Here is a 21842-nt window from a genome sequence, read left to right as displayed (position 1 = left end):
GGTAAGGATGTAGGGGACAGAGGAGGTAAGGATGTAGGACAGAGGAGGTAAGGATGTAGGGGACAGAGGAGGTAAGGATGTAGGGCAGAGGAGGTAAGGATGTAGGACAGAGGAGGTAAGGATGTAGGACAGAGGAGGTAAGGATGTAGGGGACAGAGGAGGTAGGATTTAGGGCAGAGGAGGTAAGGATGTAGGGGACAGAGGAGGTGAGGATGTAGGGGAAAGCGGGGGCTAAGAGGTAAGGATGTAGGGGACAGAGGAGGTAAGGATGTAGGGGACAGAGGAGGTAAGGATGTAGGGGAAAGCGGGGGCTAAGAGGTAAGGATGTAGGGGACAGAGGAGGTAAGGATGTAGGGCAGAGGAGGTAAGGATGTAGGGGACAGAGGAGGTAAGGATGTAGGGGACAGAGGAGGTAGGATTTAGGGCAGAGGAGGTAAGGATGTAGGGGACAGAGGAGGTGAGGATGTAGGGGACAGAGGAGGTAGGATTTAGGGCAGAGGAGGTAAGGATGTAGGACAGAGGAGGTAAGGATGTAGGGGACAGAGGAGGTGAGGATGTAGGGGACAGAGGAGGTAAGGATGTAGGACAGAGGAGGTAAGGATGTAGGGGACAGAGGAGGTGAGGATGTAGGGCAGAGGAGGTAAGGATGTGGGGGACAGAGGAGGTGAGGATGTAGGACAGAGGAGGTAAGGATGTAGGGGACAGAGGAGGTGAGGATGTAGGGCAGAGGAGGTAAGGATGTAGGGGACAGAGGAGGTGAGGATGTAGGGCAGAGGAGGTGAGGATGTAGGGGACAGAGGAGGTGAGGATGTAGGGCAGAGGAGGTGAGGATGTAGGGGACAGAGGAGGTAAGGATGTAGGGGACAGAGGAGGTAAGGATGTAGGACAGAGGAGGTAAGGATGTAGGGGACAGAGGAGGTGAGGATGTAGGGGACAGAGGAGGTAAGGATGTAGGACAGAGGAGGTAAGGATGTAGGGGACAGAGGAGGTGAGGATGTAGGGCAGAGGAGGTGAGGATGTAGGACAGAGGAGGTAAGGATGTAGGGGACAGAGGAGGTAAGGATGTAGGGGACAGAGGAGGTGAGGATGTAGGGCAGAGGAGGTGAGGATGTAGGGCAGAGAAGGTGAGGATGTAGGGGACAGAGGAGGTAGGATTTAGGGCAGAGGAGGTAAGGATGTAGGACAGAGGAGGTAAGGATGTAGGGCAGAGGAGGTGAGGATGTAGGGCAGAGAAGGTGAGGATGTAGGGGACAGAGGAGGTGAGGATGTAGGACAGAGGAGGTAAGGATGTAGGACAGAGGAGGTAAGGATGTAGGGGACAGAGGAGGTGAGGATGTAGGGCAGAGAAGGTGAGGATGTAGGGGACAGAGGAGGTAGGATTTAGGGCAGAGGAGGTAAGGATGTAGGACAGAGGAGGTAAGGATGTAGGGCAGAGGAGGTGAGGATGTAGGGCAGAGAAGGTGAGGATGTAGGGGACAGAGGAGGTGAGGATGTAGGACAGAGGAGGTAAGGATGTAGGACAGAGGAGGTAAGGATGTAGGGGACAGAGGAGGTGAGGATGTAGGGCAGAGAAGGTGAGGATGTAGGGGACAGAGGAGGTAGGATTTAGGGCAGAGGAGGCTAAGGCTGCCTCTGGAATGTATCAAGTTAGCTCCTTTCTCCTTTTCCTTAACCTTTGGGGCCGACGTCATGAGGTTGACCTTTTGCAGTTTGGAACAGGAGCTTCAGCTGCTCCAAAACTTTCCAAATCATTTCATACTCGTGCAGAGATCGGCCGTTCTTAAACCTTTGTGAGGCAGCGGTGGCTTGTGGGATTGTTCTCACCTCCTTATGGGCTGAAGAGGAACATCATGAGGGTCCTCTGCTATAGGAAGTATTATAGGAAGCCTCACAGCTCCTTTCCCAAAACCCTCCTAACTGCTCTGACACATTTGGATGCTCCTTGTCACGGCTGATGATGACAAACGTTCGGGTCAACGATAAGGAGGATTCTTACTGACACTCTTTAGATGCAGCCCTTTAAAACTGCTGACACAGCCTTCAGCTCTCACTTCATTCACTCTTCTGGAAGTATTGCTCCCCCTGCTGCTACACTGCCACACTGCAAATCCTACAGACTGGAGTCAGCTTTACTGTGTCAAATATATAGGTTTTTATTGTGTGTGTGTGTGTGTGTGTGTGTGTGTATGTATGTAAGTAAATAAATTGTATATATATTCAGCTTATATTAATTATTTGACCAACTTTAATGCTAGACTAGAATATTCAATGGTAATTCATTGGCCTTCCCCACAGTAAAACAGAAAACAGTCATTTAGGAAACAGATTTCTTTATTAGATTTGTTAGGAACATTTTTGGTTGAGGTGGAAATGAGTAATTTTTTTAAGCAAAGCAACAAGGTTTGAGCAGATAACATAGAAAAAGAAAACCTGCTGGTAGCCAGAACCAAGATGGAACTCTACGGAGCTACTATTGTCCCTAAAAGATTTGTACATGTTCAATCATCTGTAATCAAAGTTGCTTGTGTCGTTTACTTCCAGGAATACAGTTAGTTTTGGGGTGTGGCAGTGTTTACTGAAGTCACAAATCTGTGAACACCGTTTTTGCATATCATAGCACTAATATTATTTATTTAATACACGCATGTGCTGCCAAAGCCCCGGTGTGACAACATGAAAAGTATAGACACCAATGACACGGGCAGATTGGCCTGTCACCATGGAAACTTGAAGCATGTGTAGAAGAACCAATAATGAATTTTAAATCCTAAAAATCAAATGACGCATGCAGAAAAATTTATTTCACATGCCCAAACACATATGAACGTACAACACTCACTTTTGTGTGTGTGTTTACACACACACACAAATCGTTTTGAAACAATAATAGCTCCATACTCATACAGCTTCTATAGTACACCGAGAAAATGCAACATTACATGATGTTACAACCAATGATTAGATTTTGTAGAATCCGATGTAAGCCCAACTTGTGAACACATTTGCAGTTGTATTTTCAAACCATGATCAAATATCACATGAGTTTGGAATAAAGTTGAGTTCTTAATAGGAATATGAAAACATTTTCAATCCTGTACTGTACTTTTTGCCTCAAGTACCACCTCCTCATTGACCTTGTCCTCCTGTATGTCCACTGCCTCCACCACCCGAGGGTCCACATTTGTGTCTATGATGTCCATCACAAGTGTCTCCTCCTTCATGTCCCCATTCTTCGCTTGTTCATTGGTGTCCGCCGTCTCCGCAACATGGCTGTCCACATTTGTGTCTAATGTCTCCAAGACCTCAAAGTCCACGTTGGCGTCTAATGTCTCAACTTTCTGACTGTCCACATTTGTGTCTAATGTCTCCAAGACCTCAAAGTCCACGTTGGCGTCTAATGTCTCAACTTTCTGACTGTCCACATTTGTGTCTAATGTTTCCATGACCTCAAAGTCCACATTGGCGTCTAATGTCTCAACTTTCTGACTGTCCACATTTGTTTCTAATGTTTCCATGACCTCAAAGGCCACATTTGTGTCTACTGTCTCAAGTACCTGACTGTCCACATTTGTTTCTAATGTTTCCACAAACTCAAAGGCCACATTTGAGTCTAATGTCTCAACTACCTGACCGTCCACATTTGTTTCTACTGTCTCAACTTTCTGACTGTCCACATTTGTGTCTATTGTCTCAAGTACCTGACTGTCCACATTTGTGTCCAATGTTTCCATGACCTCAAAGGCCACATTTGTTTCTACTGTCTCAGCTACCGGACTGTCCACATTTGTGTCTAATGTTTCCACAAAATCAAAGGCCACATTTGTGTCTACTGTCTCAACTACCGGACCGTCCACATTTGTGTCTACTGTCTCAACTATCTGACCAGTCTCCATCACAGGTGTCTCGTCCAGCATGTCCACAGCCTTGACTTGCGTGTCCTCCTTTCCGTCCGCCGCCCTCTCTCCCATCTCCTCCTCCTGGACCGGGATCGGCAGCCACGACTCTTTGTGCAGCCGCTCGTTCCGCTCCACCTCCTGCACACTAGGGGGCGCCGTAGCCTATATGGACGGGTGTCAAAAGGATTACTGGTTAGTTACTGGTTAATAGTTTTAAAAAAAATGTTGATGTTGAGTCCCGATCCGACTCATTACTCCAGGGTCTGACAAGTTCCCCGAGTGTTGTGCCTCCCCATAGTTGCCCTAAACTCAACGTTTCACAAAGCACTGATTACACCATCATTTCTTCTCATTCAAACGTGACAGTGGGAGATCCGTTACCTGCATGTGAGCGGGCAGCTGCTTATACTCCGCCTCGTTCACGTCGAAATCCTCCATCTTCTTCTCCAGGACCCACCACCGCCCCGCGAAGCCGACGTCCAGCACGCGCCCGGGCAGCTCCCTCCAGGGCACCGACAGGTTGGAGCAGCTGGCCTCGTACAGGGCGCTCTCGGGGTCGTGGTCCGCGCTGTACGCCAGGGAGAAGAGGCCCAGGCTGAGGTGGCGCAGGCAGCCGTGGTTCCGGAGCTTCACCAGGTTCTGCACGTGGAGGTCGGAGCCGGCGTTGCGGATCCAGGGCGAGAGCAGGGCCAGCTGGTTGGAGCGGTCCAGCAGCGCCGCCTGGAAGGACGACTGGTCGGGTTTGGTGGTGAAGCAGGCGTAGGCCCCACCCAGGAGACCCACGTAAACGGAGGCCTTGAGGGGGCGGTCCCGGGCCCCCACCACGACCTCCTTACAGGCCTCTTTGTAGTCGGACAGCAGGCTGCGGGACCAGACTCCTGGGAGAAGGAGGGACGAGAAAAGCATTAATAAACAAAAAGGAAAGACACCGATTTGTCTTCTAACCATAAGAGCGCCAAGTTTGAAATAGTCAAAGCATTTCACCTCTTAAACCCCACCGGAACAGAGCATATTTTTTCCAATTTGGCCTTACCCAAAAAAAAAGCGTAAAAATAGAAAACAGAAAAGAGAGGGGGAAAAAAAGCATCAACAACTGAAAAAAGGCCACTAAAGAGCAACGAAAGTGACCAAAATGTGACAAAAAAAAGTGAGATTTCACACAGCCTTTGTAGCCAGTGGAACTCTATCGCCCCTTAGAGTTTAGAAGCTCAAACTGCGGGTTCAGAGGGTGAGCGGAGTCAGAGGCAATAGCCAGTGCTTTGGTCAGTGTCCTCTCCTTGTACAGCTCACTCAGAAGCCTCTGAGGTCTCCCCACAATCTTTGAGCTCACCGACACCACCCTGTTCACTCTGTTTGTTGTTCTACAGGTCATGTGATTGTGGAATGTCACTCTCATCAGTCCATTTGTACACAGACTCTGGGATGTGTGGGCTGACCCCGTCCCTGATACTGCTGGGTTTCCTCATGAGGTCCAGTCGCTGAGAGAGTTTTTGTTCACACCCTCGGCTTCGCTTTGGCAGTTGATCTGGGCGTCTAAGATTGTGCCGAGGTGCTTGAAAGTGCTCACCGTCTCCACACAATTTGTGTTGAACTTGTGATTGGATGTTAAAACTTGGTATTGGCGACTACTCTGAACCCAAGTATCGGATCGGATGGGAAGAACTGGTATCGGAACAACAGTGCTCTATTTAGCACCACAACATCAGCAGCTCCCAAACAGCTCCTCCTCGAGATCCTACATATCCAAGAAATGCTTTCCTCACCTCTCCATCTCTTCCTAAACTTAGTCTTTTCATCGTGGAGTGAAAACAAGGCCTTCACTATTACACAGACGTTGCATAAGAGCCTGATCAATGAGCCCGGTTATCAGATTATCCATAGCTGTAGAAAATATCTTGTCATTCACAAAAGTTAAACAATTAAAGGCAAAGCTTGATTTATCAAGACACTGTGTCGAGTCTTTTCCAAATCTTACAAGCCTCCATTTCATTGGTTGGGACATTTTGTCTTATTTAAATATAAGCAAAACCTATTGGTGTAATATGAAAATTAATCTCTATGATACAACATGAATCATGGTGTAATGAGGCTAAGAACAAGGTTTACAATGTTCAATTCTCTTGTACAAAATCACATCTCTGTGTTACTTAAAGGGGGGGTATTATGCAAAATCGGCTTTTTCAAGCTTTGCATCATCATCATTTGTTATTCTGTCATTCCCTCATTAAAAACATGCCTGAAGTGTTGCCTATTCTTGAGTAATCTGTAAAAACTCTGATGGCGGCCATTTTAGGGATAGGTTTGCCTGAGTCCTCCTAGGAACGCCCCCACCTCCTGGAGACGCCTCCGAGCTTTCGTCACCAGCCGAGTAACCAACCACTGCTCCTCAGCAGAACCCCCTCCCCACTGATGCCACAGACAGCGTGTGGAGGGGGCGTGTCGGAAAGGCTCAGAGGTTCTTAAAGAGACAGAGGCCTATTTCAAGACATTCACTACAGCCATTTTGAGAGAGACATTCTATACAAGGCAGTTATTCTGATTTACTGCATTTACAGACCAACAGAAGGTTTGGTCATCATTGTAGTGTGATATAGACTGGTGCTGTGTGACTGAAAAAAGCAGAATACCCCCTCTTTAAATAAACAAGTCAAAGTGGCTAGCAAGGGTCAACTGTTTAAGGTCAAAAAGGAAATCTACCAGTCTGAATTTGAGTCAAAGTGATATTTTTGACGACTAAAGTTGGACTAAAACTAAATTAAAAGTCACAAAACTGTGACTTAAATGTCTAGATATTTTAGTCGACTAAAATAAGACTAATTAAAAATGAAAAGGAGAGACTAAAATCATCCAAACTTCTATTGAGCGTCTGAAAGAGCCTCAGATCATGTAAATTCTCTGTTAAAGGATCAGCTCTGAGCTTTGTTCATGTGGAGCAGCTCCATGAAGCAGAGGAACAAGATTAAACATGATTATAAAGAATATTATCAATGCAAAGTCGTCTAAATCTACTTGCAATTTTAGTCTAGACTCAAACTACACTACAATCGAAGATATTTTTTTTGACTAAATCTGGACTAAAATTGAATTACATTTTTGCCAAAAGACTAAGACTGAAACTAAATAAAAATGTGTTGTCAAAATGAACACTGCTACTTTCAGGATCTGGGAAATGACAGTACAGTCACACGGGTCCACATGACAGCGACTTTTCTCACCGGCTTTGCTGGCCTTCAGCCTCTCCCATCGGCCCGCGGGGGCCGGGGCGGGGGCCGGGGCTGCCGTCGCTTCTGCCGCGGTGCAAAGCGCTCTCCTCACCGCACGAAACGAGGCCATTTCAGCTGAATTTATCCACCGCGGTCACCTTCATAACCAGTGATCCCAGTTAGCGACCCCGCAGCCTCACATGGAGCCAAAATGGCGACCCGGGTCCTCCCGCTTTAGTTTTCCGACCAGAAACAATCGACGCGGTGCAGAAAATGGGATTATGAACAATAGAATAAATGCGTATATAATATAAAAATACATGTATAAAAAATGTATTAAAATTAAAAATACTTTTGGCTAAATAGTGTTTTTTACGACACAGTAAAACAATAAGAAACTAAACTTCCAGGTTGATAAAAAAAATAAAAATAAAAATAAAACAACAACAATGAGACATATGCACAGCAACTATGACTAGAAATACAAAAATAATAATAGAAACAATCAAAGACGATTAATCAATAAAACCGTAAATAAATAGTTTGACAGTACCCACGTGACGTCTTTGTTTACGCGGTGACGTGTACCGGAACTAGAGTCTGACAAGTCACGGACACGCTGGAAATATAGCTTAGCAACTTCTTTTTTCCGCCCTGATATATCTGCCTTTTTGTTTTGTTTTCTGTGAGGCTTGAATAACCACAGCAGTGAGCGGGGATTTGCCTCCAGACCGGTTTAATCCATGCAGTAGCACGCGCGGACTGGTCAGGGAGGCCAGCTGTCACAAAGCTGTCCTCATCGCCTTATCCTGCGGCGGACAGGTACTTCTTTTCAATCTTTCCCGTTAAAACAGAGCTGACGAGGCTAGAATCTGCATGGAAATGTTCGATTCTGATGAGAGCAATAATGTATGATGTTGCTCTTTTGTTTTATAGATTTTTCAGATCCTGGATGAGGTAGCTGTTCGTCCACCAAGGCTATGGCGAGTCCAAATGATCTACAATTCCAAGGTAAGACTCCTGCCTTTGTTTGTGACCTGTGCTCCCGGAACAGTCGGCTACAAACATTACATACTTACCCTCAGGAAGAAACTGGCTCCCCATTTAAATATGAGACAGGCTTTCTTTACTGTTAACCCTTCAGCATATACAGGAGCAGCGGAAATGTAGTACCTTATATTATAATAAATATCATTTTTTAACTTCTTTGCTTTTGAAACTATTGTTTTGTTGTACGTGGAATATTTTTGTGAATATTTCCAGTTCGGCGTTACCCAAATCTAAAAGCTTCTTCAATAACAGAGTCTAAATAGCGGCGTAAACGAGGATGAAAACCAAAAAAACGCAACAAACCAAAAAGTCACAAAAAAACAATTAAAACATGACAAAAATGCAACAAAAAGGGGACAAAAAAGTGATGAAAAGCAGCAAAAAAGCATCAAGTAGTGATGGCAAGATGAAGCCCCATGAAGCATTGAAGCCTCACAGCCAATTGCATCACACATGGAAGCATCAAGGTGCTTTATTTGCTCCATTACGCCATCATGTGGACAAGAAATGAATCAATCAATCATTAAAAGTGTCTTTATATAGCACTTTACAACAACACCAGGAGGACCAAAGTGCTTCACAGAAAGATAAAAACAAAAACTCCAAATGTTTATAACCTGGACACAATTCAGTGAGCTCTAAGTATTTAAAGCAAGTTTGAAAAGATGAGTCTTTAATCTGGATTTAAAAAGGGACAGGTCTAACATGTATAACACGCTGAGTGCTTACAATAAATGGTGGGGCTGAAAGACTAAATTTGCGAGTTGTGATGGAAAATGTGCTTGTGTTACTTTGTTTATGTCCAACCCAAATACACAAAATGTCACTGTCGCTTTTGTTTTGAATCGCGCTTCAAACCCGCGAATCATTTCCTGAATCTGTCACGTGGTACGGCCTCTTCCCGAGGCTTCGAACGCCGCCACACACGTGATCAATACACGCATCGATACGAGCTTCAATAGACACTCCTCTAGATTACTCTGCACACGCTTCGAAGCCCCGACACGATCGGCACATCACTAGCATCATGAATGCAACCATTTTTTTTTTGCAAAAAGTGACGAAAAAGTGACAAAAAACATTAAAAAGTACAACAAGGGTCTTAGCTTTCAAATGAGGCGTTACACTAGGCTACAAGCTCATCCAGTCAAGAAGCTTTTTGATTTGGGTAAAGCTGAATTGAAGAAGCGGATTCAAACTTTTTTGGCTGGGGACCCCAAAAGTTGACACGTAAACAACTCGGGACCCCCATTGTATAAAGTTATTGCGTTGTATGCTACTTCAAGGAAAAACATTTTAAAGAGGGGGTATTCTGCTTTTTTCAGTCACATATCACCAGTCTATATCACACTACAATGATGACCAAACCTTCTGTTGGTCTGTAAATGCAGTAAAGTAGAATAACTGCCTTGTATAAAATGTCTCTCTCAAAATGGCTGCAGTGAATGTCTTGAAATAGGCCTCTGTCTCTTTAAGAACCTCTGACCCTTCCCGACACGCCCCCTCCACACGCTGTCTGTGGCATCAGTGGGGAGGGGGTTCTGCTGAGGAGCAGTGGTTGGTTACTCGGCTGGTGACCAAAGCTCGGAGGCGTCTCCAGGAGGTGGGGGCGTTCCTAGGAGGACTCAGGCAAACCTATCCCTAAAATGGCCGCCATCAGAGTTTTTACAGATTACTCAAAAATACGAGAATGTGGCAAGGCAACACTTCAGGCATGTTTTTAATGAGGGAGTGACATAATAACATGATGTAAAGCTTGAAAAAGTCGATTTTGCATAATACCCCCCCTTTAATATGTATTTGAAAAGTTTGTTTTAAGCATTTGAATGGTTTTCACAAATTATACGCTGTTATACATTCAAAAATATACTTAAAACAGTAGCAATTTTCTTTTCATTACATCTTGAAATCATCTGGGGACCCCCACCCAAGGCCTTGCGACCCCCACTTTGGGCCTATAGTATTCCCCTGACACTATCCACACCTGACATAGACCACAATCTTTTGCTTGTTTTTTTCCCCCCGACCAAATAAAAATAAATGATTGTTAAACTTATCTTGTTTGGCACTTGAGGCTTGTCAGCGAGTTCACAGAATGTCCCGGTCCACGTGTTTTTCTCCGAGCAGAGTTCGAAGAAGCGGCCGATCTGCTGTCTTCAGACCCCGGGGCCACCACTCTGAGCGTGTCTTCGTCGAACCACGGTCTGCCAGCAGGGGGCGGCAGCGAGGAGGTGAAGCTGGACCTGTCTGACGAGGAGGAGGCAGAGCAGGAGAGCTCGGAGGTCGGGGGAGATTCTTGATATTCCAACATTGTCATAGTAAGTCTTCCTGAACACGTGCTGTGTTTCATAGCTCTTGGGAGGGAAGAAAGCCAGCGGAGGATTCTGGACATTCGAGTACTACCAGTCTTTCTTTAATGTGGACACTCTGCAGGTGGGTTTAAATGTTTAATGTCAGTTATTACACTCTTGCAACAACATCTCCACTTTAGTAGCTCCTACAGACACTAAATTAGTGCTAAAAGGCATCGTATCATTTTTTTTCCCTAGTAGTGGAACAAATTTTGTTAACTCACATTTGTGGAAAAAAACAAAAAGTGATCTCTGTGACAATGACCCTGAAAAATGACCCTTTTATACAAACCTAGGGTTGAGTGTGGACCACAACATATTCATTTAATGGCTTCTTCTTTCATTGTTTGTAATCAAAAGTCCAATATTTAGATTTTTTTTTCTTTTTTAATATAGCTTGATTCATTAAAGCAGTACTATGTAACTCTTCCCCCTAATTGTCTGTGAGAGTAAATACTACGCTGACAGAAAAGACAAAGGGACAGAGGGATATTGTACATCCAACTATACAATGGAAATATTTTTTAAATACTGTTTAAAGTGGTGCTAGCCCGCAGTTAGCTTTGCCCGTTTGTCTGTTAGCTTCTTCTTCGTGATTCTATTAGTGCGTATTGGTGGCTCCGGTCTGGTGGAAGTCAAGTTGCAATTGCGGTGACACTTGTATTACCCCCAGAGGGACTACAGAAAGGATTTATTATGGTGAACAAGTTACTTCGTACTGCTTTAAGCTTTGAACCCCAGAAAACAAGGCAAAATATATTTTTATTACAGATCTTTTCAGTAATAAGTAGCTTTTTGATCCTGGAGCGTTGTAGAGACCACTGTGATGGAAAGTAAAGGCGCCATGCTGACCACTTATACAGCCGCTGGGTCACTAAGGTCCAATACGCACAGATACCAACTTTTTCTTCTCACATAAAAAGTTGCATAATTCACCTTTAACAAGATATCCAAAATCCACAAAATCTTTGGGACTAATATGTCAATGAAAATCCATGTATCCATATTTCTGTTGTTTTCTGTATGTTGCAGTGTGTGTCTATATGTTTCTGTATAATGTGGAATGATTATTTACACGTATATTTATGTATGTAATAGTTTACTCAAGAGATCTGTATTGAAACAGGTCCTGGACAGAGTGAAAGGCTCAGTGATGCCGTTACCGGGACGCAACTTTATCAAACACCATCTGCGGAGTAACCCAGATTTGTACGGTAGGAGACACCGCCTTAACAGAGCGCATTTTCTCCTGTTCGGTTTTACCTTAATCTAAAAGCTTCTAAATTCCCAGCGCACATGGCTAATCAAACACAATAAAGTCACTTTGAACACAACCCTGGCGATAACCCTGCTTGCTGTGTTGTTGTTTGTAGGTCCCTTCTGGATCTGTGTGACGCTGGTGTTCACCGTGGCCATCAGTGGGAACCTGTCCACCTTCCTCAAAGAGATGGGAGACCCCGAGTATCACTACACTCCGCAGTTCCACAGAGGTAATGACCAATGACTACTTAGTTTGATGAGGTAATACCTGTGACACAAGGGCGTGGGAACCCAGGGTGCTGAGGGTGCCTTAGAAAAGCGCGTTTGGGGGAAAGATATTTTCACGGAGCCCTGCTGCGATAAGCAATAATCATAGTTTTACACCAGTACAGTCACAAGTGTATGAAGAATTTGATGATGTCATTATCTCAGATGGAGCAAAGGGACTGATATTACCCTAACCCTAAGTCTACAGATATGGCATAGTCGGCATTGCATCATACAAGGGGCGTGGCCTAGCTCAGGGGGAAGAAAGCTTTTTAGTTCTTTCATATTTATCACACAGAAATAAAGTCGAGCCAAAATCAGGTCCACACAATGTTTTTCCATCAGAAATTGTTCAGTAGAAGCAAAAAACGGCACTCGTTCACCGACACTAGCACATGTAGCATGTTGTTTCATGTGCCATAAGCTAAGTCGAAAACAGTTTACAGTTACCATAGTTACAGGACCACCATAAGGGTCATAAGTAGAACCACACTTTGGCATCGCTTTGGGCTTTATGACAGTTTAGGTCAGGGGTCTCCAACAGATGGCCCGTGGGCCAAAGCCGGCCTGCGATATGATTCAATCCATTCAAAAAAGTAAGTCTCTAGCCCATTCTTGTGGGGAGTTCTGATTTTTTTAAAGAAATAACCAGAATGATCACTCCAGGCACTAGGGGGCAGCTTAAAGAAAGAAAGTCAGTGCCCTCTGGTGTCCAGCAGAGGGCACTGACATAAGAAGAGATCAGGATATAAGCAACACATTACAATCACATGGTAAATGGACAGTCTGCTCCTGGGCAGGTGCTTGCTGAGTGAATGAATAATGACTACTGTGTAACAGAGACTTATGACACAGGCGTATTAAGTGCAACACAAGTGTAAGCCCAGGTTACAGTCCTGTCAGGCTCATTATTATTCATTTATTGAAAAAGAGTCTCCTCAACAGTATATTCCCATTCAAAACATATTTTGCTGGAGCTTTTGTTTATGGACCCCGGCAATGCACTCACGATATATTTTGGCCCCCAGCAAAATGTACTTGGAGACCCCTAGTTTAGATCCACAGTGTGGCTTTAAATGAACACAGAATGTCCCTTTAACCTCATGGTGTCTGCGTGCCGTTCAGTGAGCGTGGCGGCGGTGGTGATCTTCCTCTACGCCTGGCTGGTGCCCGCCAGCCTGTGGGGCTTCCTGACCTGGAGGCAGGGCGTGGAGAGGCAGGTGGGGGGCTACTCCTTCCTGGAGACCGTGTGTGTCTACGGTTACTCCCTCTTCATCTACATCCCCACCTCGGTGAGTACCACACGCCGCGCTCGCTCCGTTTCTCTATACAACGAAACAGGGACTTTGAAATTGTGGTTCAGATTCTGTGGATCATCCCGTACGAGTGGCTGCGCTGGACGTTGATCGCCGTCGCCATGGTGATCTCGGGCTCTGTGCTGGTGTTGACGTTCTGGCCGGTGGTTCGGGAGGACACCAAACCCATGGCGGTGGCCACGGTGGCGACCATAGTGGTGCTGCACACCCTGCTGGCCGTCGGCTGCAAGGTCAGTGGAAGGATGAAGAAATACATCACCCATGTTTAACCCCTTAACCCCCACCTTGACGAAAACCAGGATGAAAATGCAACCAAAAAAGTAACCAAAGAATTACTGAAAAGTGACAAAAATGTGACGAAAAAGCAGCAAAAACGCCACATAAGAGCAACAGAAAAAGGCAATGGAAAAAAATTCAAAAAAGGGACGCAACAACACAAGGAAAAAGATCCGTTTAGATTAACTCATTGACTGCCAGCCATTTTCAAATCAGAGAGCTCCCCACTGCCAGAGGTTTTTCAGGATTTTGACTGTTTTTTCAAGACCCACAGAAAATTTAGGTCTGGGTCTATGTCAACACGAAACCCACCAAAAGAAAGATTAGACTCTCTTCTTTCATCTACGTCTTTCCATTCTTTAGTAATCGTCCGTAGAATGTAGGTGAAATCACCCAAAATGTTGTTTTCTGACCAAAAAGCTGAGAAAACGAAAGAGCAATGCTGCCACCTAGTGACTAATGAATAACTTGTAGTTCAGCATTAGGCAACACAACTAAGATTTTAACACCAGACATGCTCAAGGCTTTGCTGCAGCTGTTCCCATTGAAAAACCTAATTGACGTCTATAGACGTCATTGGCAGTCAGCTTTCAAATGAGGCGTTACACTGGTGAAGCTGAACTGGTGAAAATGCGCAAGGTTAAGGCAGGGGTTAAGGATTAAAGTGCAGCTCAACACACAGGTCTTCGCCCACATCCACTGTCCTAAAAGATAAATAAGTGTCATGAGGTGGAGCTACATTCAGTAACTGCTTTGAACTGATGCTGATCAGTTTGGACACGCACGTCCTCCTACTCCGGTGTGCATGGTCAGGGCGCATAGTGTCTGAATCACTCCAAAATGGTGTCTTTCATTAGTGCTTCGTTTTTTACACCAATGACAAAAAAAATAATGTTCGTGACCAGTCTGTTTTAATCATAATAATTAAATGAATCACCTCCAGCCAGGTGATTCTGACCATTAGCCTGGCTCCACACTGTGTGCGCAAACACTACCGAGGCTTTGACCAATGACACCACTTTGGTTGTTGATCTGCCCCCTCCATAGTGTCTGATTCACTCCAAACAACCATCATTAACTCATGGAGCCCAAATTTAGACGCAAAAGGGCAAATCACACTGGTTTGCACCAAAATTGGACTGGAACAATAGACAGATCTCCTCTGATGTCACTTATGTGGTTCATCAACAGAAAATAAATGTTTACTGTAGTGTTAAGTTCCACTTTAAAGGAATAGGCCACCGTTTTTACATACTGAGATATGTTCTTACCTCACTTTAGACGTGTTAATATATCCCCGTCTGGTCTTTGTCCGTGCGCTCTGTCATGCAAACGGAGCACATACGCAGCCTCTCCCACATGTCACATAGCTCCAAAAAAGCTCACGATAGAAGCTACCAAGCTCTTCCACGTGTTCCCTATTTAAATAAAGTTACGTGAAGCGTTTTCATGCGAAGTATATTTACACAGAAATGTAACATGTCGATTTTATAAGCAAATAAAAAGGGGGACTATATTGTGAGGCGTAATGATACGAGGAGTAAAACGTCCGCGCAGTAACTCCTAAAGGTTATTGACGGAAGTGAGCGGGGGAAGTCTTTAGGAGTTACTGCGCGGACGTTTTACTCCTCGTATCATTTCGCCTCACAATATAGTCCCCCTTTTTATCTGCTTATAAAATCGACATGCTACATTTCTGTGTAAATATACTTCGCATGAAAACACTTCACGTAACTTTATTTAAATAGGGAACACGTGGAAGAGCTTGGTAGCTTCTATCGTGAGCTTTTTTGGAGCTATATGACATGTGGGAGAGGCTGCGTATGTGCTCCGTTTGCCTGGCAGAGCGCACGGACAAAGACCAGACGGGGATATATTAACCCGGCTAAAGTGAGGTAAGAGCATATCTCAGTATGTAAAAACGGTGGCCTATTCCTTTAAAGGTAGATATTAGCTAGATTCTAACTTAACCTCTTAACCCCCACCTGAACCGAGCACATTTTCTTCAGTTTGGTTTTACCCAGATCTAAAAGCTTCTTCAACAAAGCGTCAAAACAGCGATGAAAACCCAACAAAAGAGAGACAAAAACATGATTAAAAAGTAATGAAAAAGCAAAAAAGGAGCCACAAAAAAGTGCTAGAAAAGAAACAATAACACAATTAAAAAGTGTCAAAAAGCGAAGAAACAAAACAAAACATGAGAAAAAACACAACAAAAAAACTACGAAAACATGATAAATATGCTTTAAAATAAAGTCACGATCAGTATGGTAGGTCTGAGCTTTCCCCTGGCCTGTAGGCTGTTTTTGGGTAAAGCTGAACCGGAGAAAGGCACTCATTCATAACCTGTTTTGCAGATGTACTTCTTCCAGACCGCCTCCCGGTTGACACCGCTGCACCCCACCACGGCCCCGGTCCAGATCCAGCTCCAGAACCAGACCCACGCCCAGACCCACTGAGCTCGGACTACGGTTCACTCGGCTCCAGGACTCTAGAGACTTTATTCCTACTGCTGCTCTGTGCTGAGGTGGAGCGCTCTAATTTATAATGAAGGGACTGTGATAAAACTGCAATAACATTCTACTGTAACGCTGAGGCTCTTTACTTTAATTTAAAAGTTAGAATAGTAACGACATGGGAGAAATAGGAAATATCCTGCTTTAGTTTATTTTTGTGACTCATTTCTGAAGATCTGCCACATCTTAGTGGCAAAAATGTAAGATTTTGTGTTGAAGTTGCGACACAAGGACTATATGATACAAATACATTGTGTTAAGGCTAGAAAAGGTAAAACATCCATGCGGTGAAAAGTTGTTATGTTAGCTAACTTCAAAAGACAACCTTTATACTTTAGACAATCTGCAGATCTGCACTGTTTAGTTTTTGTAAGCACTACACTTCCTTGAAATAAATGAGTGAGCTTCCATTGACAGTGTTGTAGTTCCAAGAGTATTCACAGGGTTTATAACTGTTACATCATGATGATCGTCCTCTGATCATCACTTCCAGATTATTATTTTTACCAACAGCGCCGTCTGCACATTCGTTCATCAACATGTTTCCAGCGTTCATACACTACAGTATCTAAAACTGTCCTGAGAAAAGAAAGAGTCCTTGTAACATCATGGAGGACGTACGCTGACTATAGCGGCGCACGGGGAGAGCGCAGCCTGCTGCATGCAAGTCCACGCTCCACTTTCCCGTTTCATCTCATTAAAAAAAAAAACTCAACTCAAACATCTCATTATGTTTTAGTCTCCACAGAGCTGTATTTAACTTATTGTTACGTTGTCGTCATTTAAAAAAAGGTGCGTCAACAAATTTATATCGTTATCGCCTTCATTGACGAAAACAACAGTGTCTCTGTAGGGCAGGTGTCTCCAGCCACTAACCACTAAGCCACGTCCAGTAGCTCTTCCAGCAATCAAGTCTACCTTAAAGGGCCTTAATCATGCAAAATCGACACTGAGTGTTAGGGTGAGGGAGGAGGGAGTGGTTTTGGAAAGGCCCACAGTGTCAAATAGGAGGAGCCCGACGTCTGTAATGTAATGCCCTACGGCCGGATATTCATTTGTAAAACCGCTTTTTCATTATTTCTGTTGTAAGAAAGAAATAAAAAATAATAATAAAAATGGAGGAAGTGGCCACGCGTCCGCGCTGCCCCCGCAGTGAAAACGCACACGCCCCCTGAGCGTCTGAACAGACGTCATGACATGTTTGCACAGAAAGTTGTGAAGAAGGAGCTCTTTCTAACCTACTCTGGACGCCTATTCTTTTTTCTTACCAAACACTAATGTCATGGCGAAAATGCGCGTTTGGGTTTGGGACAGACTTTATTCAACCTTCCTAAAGAAGAGGACACTCGCCAGAAGTTGGAATTTCTTTCCGTGATTCAGCGACTATCACCAAGAGTTTTCTGTGACTGTCTTCACTGATGGATGTTTGGTGAACCTTCGTCAGAATCAAAATGGATTAACTTTTATAACTAGCAATGATGGAGCGGCCAGAGCGGTGGAGAGTCAAAACGCGTGTTAGCCATTTATGGATCTGTGTTGCAGATGTCAACTCCTTATAGTGGCCATACCGCCTTTGCTCTGCCCAATCCCGTCAGACCTCAGAAGCTCAGCAGAGAAGGGCCTGGTGGGTACTTGGATGGAAGACCGTTTGGGAACACCAGGAAGCCTAGTGAATGTAATGTGTGAGTGAGTGGTTGGTGGTGGTCGGAGGGGCCGATGGCGCAGACTGGTTGCCTCGCCTGGTCTACCCCAGGGCAGCTGTGGCTACAATAGTAGCTTTACCACCACCAGGTATGGAGTGAATGAATAATGCAATGTAAAGCGTCTTTGAGTGTCCAGAAAAGCGCTATATAAAACCAATGAATTATTATTATTATAACTGCATTGTCAAGTAACTTCACTTTTTGCTGTGAGGTTTATATTTCTACTACTGCAAAAGTTAGATCGGAACTGATCGGACTGCAGAAAATACCTCCAGAAAATACACACGCACACACAAAAAAAAAGAGTACACCATAGTGGTAGAGGTACAATATATCATGTAAATGCCTATACTTTACTTTGGAATGGCTAAAATAGCACAATACAGATTCTTTAATCTTGATAGTTAAATCCCAATATTGGGTCCTATGTGAAAGCTTAAAAGGAATAGGCCACCGTTTTTACATACTGAGATATGTTCCTACCTGAGCTGTGACGAGTTCTTTAGGACCTGTCTGATCTTCACCCGTGCCTTCAGTCACGTATACACAGCGCAGACGGCGTTAGCATTTAGCCTCTTCCTCTCTCGCTCCAAAACAGGGAAAACGTGGAAGAGCTTGGTAGCTTCTATCTTGACCTGTTTAAATATGGTTACGTGAAGTGTTCCACTACAAAGTATAATTACACAAAATTAAACAATGTGGATTTTCGAAATGGATAAAAGGGGGAACTATATTGTAAGGCGTAATAATACGAGGAGTAGCTTGGCATCCGCACAGTAAAGTGAAGATTACTGCACGAATTTCGAACTACTCCTGGTATTATTACGCCTTACAATATAGTTCCCCCTTTTATCCGCTTAGAAAATCCACATTGTTTAATTTTGTGTAATTATACTTTGTAGTGGAACACTTCGCGTAACCATATTTAAATATGGAAAACGTGGAAGAGCTTGGTAGCTTCTATCTTGACCTGTTTTGGAGCTATAGAGGAGAGAGGGAGAGGCTAAATGCTAACGCCGTCTGCGCTGTGTTTACGTGACTGAAGGCACGGGTGAAGATCAGACAGGTCCTAAAGAACTCGTCAAAGCTAAGGTAAGAACATATCTCAGTATGTAAAAACGGTGGCCTGTTCCTTTAAAGGGACTACACGGAGTTTAAAAATGTTAAAACTAAGTATTTTCCTCCCCCTACACGTTCCAGCCCTGTCCTAAAGTGTAGAATGAGCTCAGACCTGTTCACCACAACTGCGTCTAAAATCCTGCACTGTCACTCAGAAAGGGGTTAATTCAGGTCCGAATTGTCACGCACGAGCTTAATATAGAAGCTGCAGTTACATGTATGACCTGAGGTGGCAGTAGTGAGCATAAAATGGCTAACTTGCATCTAGCCCCTTTAATGGCTAGTGTTCTAGTCGAACCCTGGTCTTGAACCCTGGTCTGGTGCTTGGTGCTGATGAGAAGAGGCCACGTCAGACTGGGTCAAGCGTCTTATTACACAGAAAAGACAAACAGACGTTTTCGTTGGGGGGGGGCTGGGGTTCTACTACAGACAAAGACTCATCACACATTTGTCGGCTGCTACGGCCACAGACTTAACAATATCCGACTCCAGCACGGTCTCCGGCACATTTCACTTGTTCATTTTTAATCATTTTTTTGTCAAAGAAAAAACAAAAAACATAAAACAAAACAAAAAGAAAAGACAACCAAAAAGAAAAAAAAAAAAGGGTTAATCCTACAACAACGCGTTTCAGTTCCATGTGTCCGGTGTTTTCAAAGTCTACAGGAGACGATGCAATACAAGTCCAAGACCGGGCTTCCTTTTTTGATACCTACGGGGCGGGGGGCGCATTTGGGGACAAAAAAAAACAAACAAAAAAAGAAGGATGTGGGCTGTGATATGTTAAAGGTAGACACAGGAGCGCTGCATCGACCCGAGTCTTAGAAAAGTCTGTTGCGAGTTTTTTTTTTCTCGTTTTTCGGTTATTTTTTTCCAGATAGTCCAAGAAGAAGAGGAGCGGGGACGGACCGATGGATATTCCAGCGTAGGATTCTTAACGGTTTCTAAAGCAGTTCATTTTTGCGACAAGATATAGATTCCAAAAAAACGGATGAGGCGCAATGTCCAGGAAACTGATGCTTTTTTTTCTTCTTTTCTTTCGGTCTAAATGTCATGTTTTGGCCACTTTCCATGTTGAAAAAAAAAGGTTTTTAAAAATGCCCTCACGTGAACCACTTTCTACCTACGCTTGCGGAGTCCTTCATTGTAGAAAGGGTACAACCTCTTTGATACCTTCACCTAAGTCTTTAGAGTGGAAAATGATTTGATCTGTTTCGTTTTTACAAAGTGAGAGCAGATTTTACAGGCGGATCTAAAACGAGAGGCTTTGAACAGTTTCTCCACCGCTTCTTTTGACGCAAAGTTTAAAAAGTCGGCCTCAACTATACTATACTATAACACTGTCTGCTACTTAATTTAAGCATCTCTTTTCACCTTGAAGTTAAACCTAGCCAGGCCACAAATCAATGAAACATGATTGCATATTTTTGTTGGCCACTTTCCGCCTCCTTATCGTCTATAGCCTCTCGAAATCCAAAAGACTTCAGTGCCGAGCGCTTGAGAGAAATCTGAACCAGTGATTTTAGTGCTTAGAAGCAGTGGCGTGTCCAGACTTTTTAACCACGGGGTGGGGTGGGGGTTGTGTTGAATTTGACTTCTGCATGTCACACTTAAGTTCTCCCTAGGCACCCCCACCGTCTGCCCGTTTTCCCCAATATTGCAATAGTCCATTTCAATACATTTTTTTGCATAAGGTCCACACCTTTCCCGTCAGATTCCGCCCCTCTGGCCCACCCTCTAGACACGCCCCTGTTGAGAAGTAATCTAGTAACGAGTATTCACCTTATTCCCGCCCATTTTTTTTGCCACGGATTGGCATTTTTTTCTTTGTCGTGGCATTTCCGGTAGAGCGCGGTAAAGTCCCTTTACGAAAGCGGAAAAAACGTTTCCTTTTCGCTTAAATCTGATGTTTAGATGAAAGCGTCTTTGAGTCCGTGCGGTCACTGATCATATCTTGACGTTTGTAGTCCTATGTCAACTAATAAAGAGAAGGGGGCGGGCACAATGAATGGCGCCGCCCACGCGAACTTCCGCAATAAGGTGAATATTCTCAAAACAACTTTAACGAAAAGGGAAAAAGTCGTTTCCTGGTCTCGACCGATCCAGAGACCAATGCATGTGAAACTTTGCATGTGAAGTACATTTTTGACATCTAACAAAAGCAAAACAATCTAAAAGTCAAAAGCTTCAGAGATAAATCACGGTAGAAAATGCAGAAATTCATGGTTTGTTTCTTTTACTAAACATCGAAAGTGGCCAAGACAAAACTTGATTCGAGTGCGTAAGAACTTTTGGACAATTACAAGAGGATCGTTTGCAGTTGATGACACCAGAAAAACCTGTCTTCCCCCCCCCTCCCTCCCTCCCCCTTTGCAGAGTTCAAAAGTTCCAACCGTGGCCGGAAAAATACAGCTTCCGTGATATATCGAGTCAAACCGGGTCGGGCGAGACGCGTTTTCCTCAAAATTCTGATATGTCAAAGCCACGTCGGCGAGTCCCCCAAAAGTGTCACTTATAACGGCATCTCTGTACAGCCAACAGTTCCGTTCCACCGGAATCGTATTGAAAGTGTCAGAAGTCCTGGTAAAAATCCGTAGCGGCGGAGAGGGAAGCCGGGGGCAGGAGGCGGGGGGGGCTGGGCTGGTTGTGCGTTGGACAAACACTGAGTAAGCGACGAGATGACGATGGACGGATGAAGCTACTCGTTCGAGAGGTGGACAGAACCAAAAGGAAGGAAAAGACGAGGGGGGGGGGGGACAAAGTGCTGCGCTTGCACTGCTTTTGGTTTCTCGGTTTTGGCTGTCGTTTTGGTGGTCGCCGGGCGAGGGGAGGAGGGAGGGGCGGGTCATGCAGGAGGGAGGAGGAGGGGGGAGCCAGGATGTGGA

The 21842-nt window shown here is 44.4% G+C and overlaps 2 protein-coding genes across 6 annotated transcripts; one reads left to right on the top strand and one right to left on the bottom strand.

Moving 5' to 3' along the window:
- Positions 1-2861: 2861 nt before the first annotated feature.
- On the bottom strand, positions 2862-7363 carry timm29 (translocase of inner mitochondrial membrane 29). 5 transcript variants are annotated; one of them, XM_079565139.1, is made up of 6 exons: positions 7112-7363; positions 4278-4774; positions 3627-4058; positions 3519-3590; positions 3199-3302; positions 2862-3168 (listed from the first exon to the last, which is right to left on the bottom strand). In XM_079565139.1, the coding sequence occupies exons 1-6, from the start codon at positions 7227-7229 to the stop codon at positions 3087-3089; spliced, it is 1305 nt and encodes a 434-aa protein (XP_079421265.1). In that variant the 5' UTR covers positions 7230-7363; the 3' UTR covers positions 2862-3086. The 5 variants fall into 5 exon arrangements, with proteins under 5 accessions (XP_079421265.1, XP_079421266.1, XP_079421267.1 ...); XM_079565140.1 differs by lacking the exon at positions 3519-3590 and adding an exon at positions 3447-3482; XM_079565141.1 differs by having other exon boundaries at positions 3519-3698; positions 3843-4058.
- A 301-nt stretch (positions 7364-7664) lies between these two features.
- On the top strand, positions 7665-16423 carry yipf2 (Yip1 domain family, member 2). The gene is made up of 9 exons (XM_079565358.1): positions 7665-7921; positions 8045-8110; positions 10277-10431; positions 10502-10582; positions 11627-11714; positions 11874-11990; positions 13153-13319; positions 13391-13573; positions 15977-16423. Exons 2-9 carry the CDS (start codon positions 8080-8082, stop codon positions 16076-16078), a joined length of 924 nt encoding a protein of 307 aa, XP_079421484.1. The 5' UTR covers positions 7665-7921; positions 8045-8079; the 3' UTR covers positions 16079-16423.
- Positions 16424-21842: the final 5419 nt, after the last annotated feature.

The sequence above is a fragment of the Gobius niger genome (genome assembly GCF_951799975.1).
Source record: "Gobius niger genome assembly, chromosome: 10".
NCBI lineage: Eukaryota > Metazoa > Chordata > Actinopteri > Gobiiformes > Gobiidae > Gobius > Gobius niger.
The sequence above is the reverse complement of the archived record's forward strand: the minus strand, read 5'-3'. Positions and strand labels throughout refer to the sequence as shown.